We start from the raw sequence: 1,096 nt of genomic DNA, 5'->3' as shown, positions 1-1,096 counted from the left end.
CCGCAGTGGGGGCCCCGCAGCTGCTGCTGCAGCGCAGCAGCAGCAGCAGCAGCAGCAGCAGCCAACGCTTCGAATGTCCCCTCTGCTCTCCTGCTGCTTGGGCTCCAAATCTTTACCTCCGCAACTTCGCCCACTACACAACTTTCCACTGGCGCCGCAGAAGGTACTTGGGCGCCTTCGTCTGTTTCCCCTGCAGACTCGTGAGCTGCTGCTGCTGCTGCTGCTGCTGCTGCTGCTGGTGTGGGGGAGCTCGAGCTGCTGTTGCTGCTGCTGGGGGCGCTGTGTGGGAGGTCGAGCTCCTGCTGCTGCTGCTGCTGTGCGGGAGCTTGAGCTGTTGCTGTTGCTGCTGTTGCTGCTGCTGCAGCGCGGGATCTCAAACTCCTGCTGCTCTTGCTGCTGTGTCTGCTGCTGGGGGATTAGGAGTGCGCGAGCTGCGTATGCGCTTCTGTTTGCTGCTGCTTTCAGGACCACTCAGAGGAAGCAGACGACGGCAGCGGCAGCGCGGGAGACGCTGCTGCTGCTACTGCTGCTGCTGCTGAGGCCCCAGCAGCTGCAGCAGCAGCAGAAGCAGGCACCTCGGAAGCCGAGTCAGCAGCAGCAGCTCTAGACGCACCCAAACCCGGCTCTCCAGAGCCAGAAGCCCCTGCTGTTGCAGCAGCAGCTTCGCAGCCCTCCTCCCCCACTGCAACCGCACCAGCAGCAGCAGCGGCAGCAGCAGCAGCAGCAGCTGCAAGTAGTGCCACGGCTGCAGAAGGCCGTCCATCCCGGCAGCGTCGGTGCGGGCCTTCCCCATGCGGAGTTGCTGCTGCTGCTGCTTCTGTTGCTGCGTCTCCCGCTGCAGCAGCCGCCGCCCCCTCCCCCGCAGCAGCAGCAGCAGCAGCAGCAACAGCAGCAGCGGGGCGCCCGCCCCGCCGCCCGCCGCCGGCCTGCCACTACCACTGCGGACTCTGCGCCTACACCCACTCCTCTTTTGCTGCTCTTAGGCTGCATGCAAAAGCAGCACATTCCAATTGTGCTGCAGCAAACCCCAAACTCGCAGCAGCAAGGCACCAAATTCGTACCCCTTCTTTTGACCCTGCAGGCGACTACTGGCTCG

At 64.5% G+C, this 1,096-nt stretch overlaps 1 protein-coding gene across 1 annotated transcript in view; it reads left to right on the top strand.

Annotated features, from left to right (window-relative positions):
• Positions 1–73: 73 nt before the first annotated feature.
• Positions 74–1,096, top strand: part of ETH_00038835 (mitochondrial carrier domain-containing protein, putative) — a gene marked incomplete at both ends in the record, with an annotated part of 2,341 nt that continues 1,318 nt past the window's right edge. The window contains 2 exons of the mRNA XM_013373836.1: positions 74–163; positions 466–1,012. Coding sequence (XP_013229290.1) covers positions 74–163; positions 466–1,012 — 637 coding nt within the window. The remainder of the gene's footprint in view (positions 164–465; positions 1,013–1,096) is intronic.

Source organism: Eimeria tenella, genomic scaffold, assembly GCF_000499545.2.
Source record: "Eimeria tenella Houghton genomic scaffold, Eth_scaff1783, whole genome shotgun sequence".
NCBI classification, from domain to species: Eukaryota; Apicomplexa; class Conoidasida; order Eucoccidiorida; family Eimeriidae; genus Eimeria; species Eimeria tenella.
The sequence above is the reverse complement of the archived record's forward strand: the minus strand, read 5'-3'. Positions and strand labels throughout refer to the sequence as shown.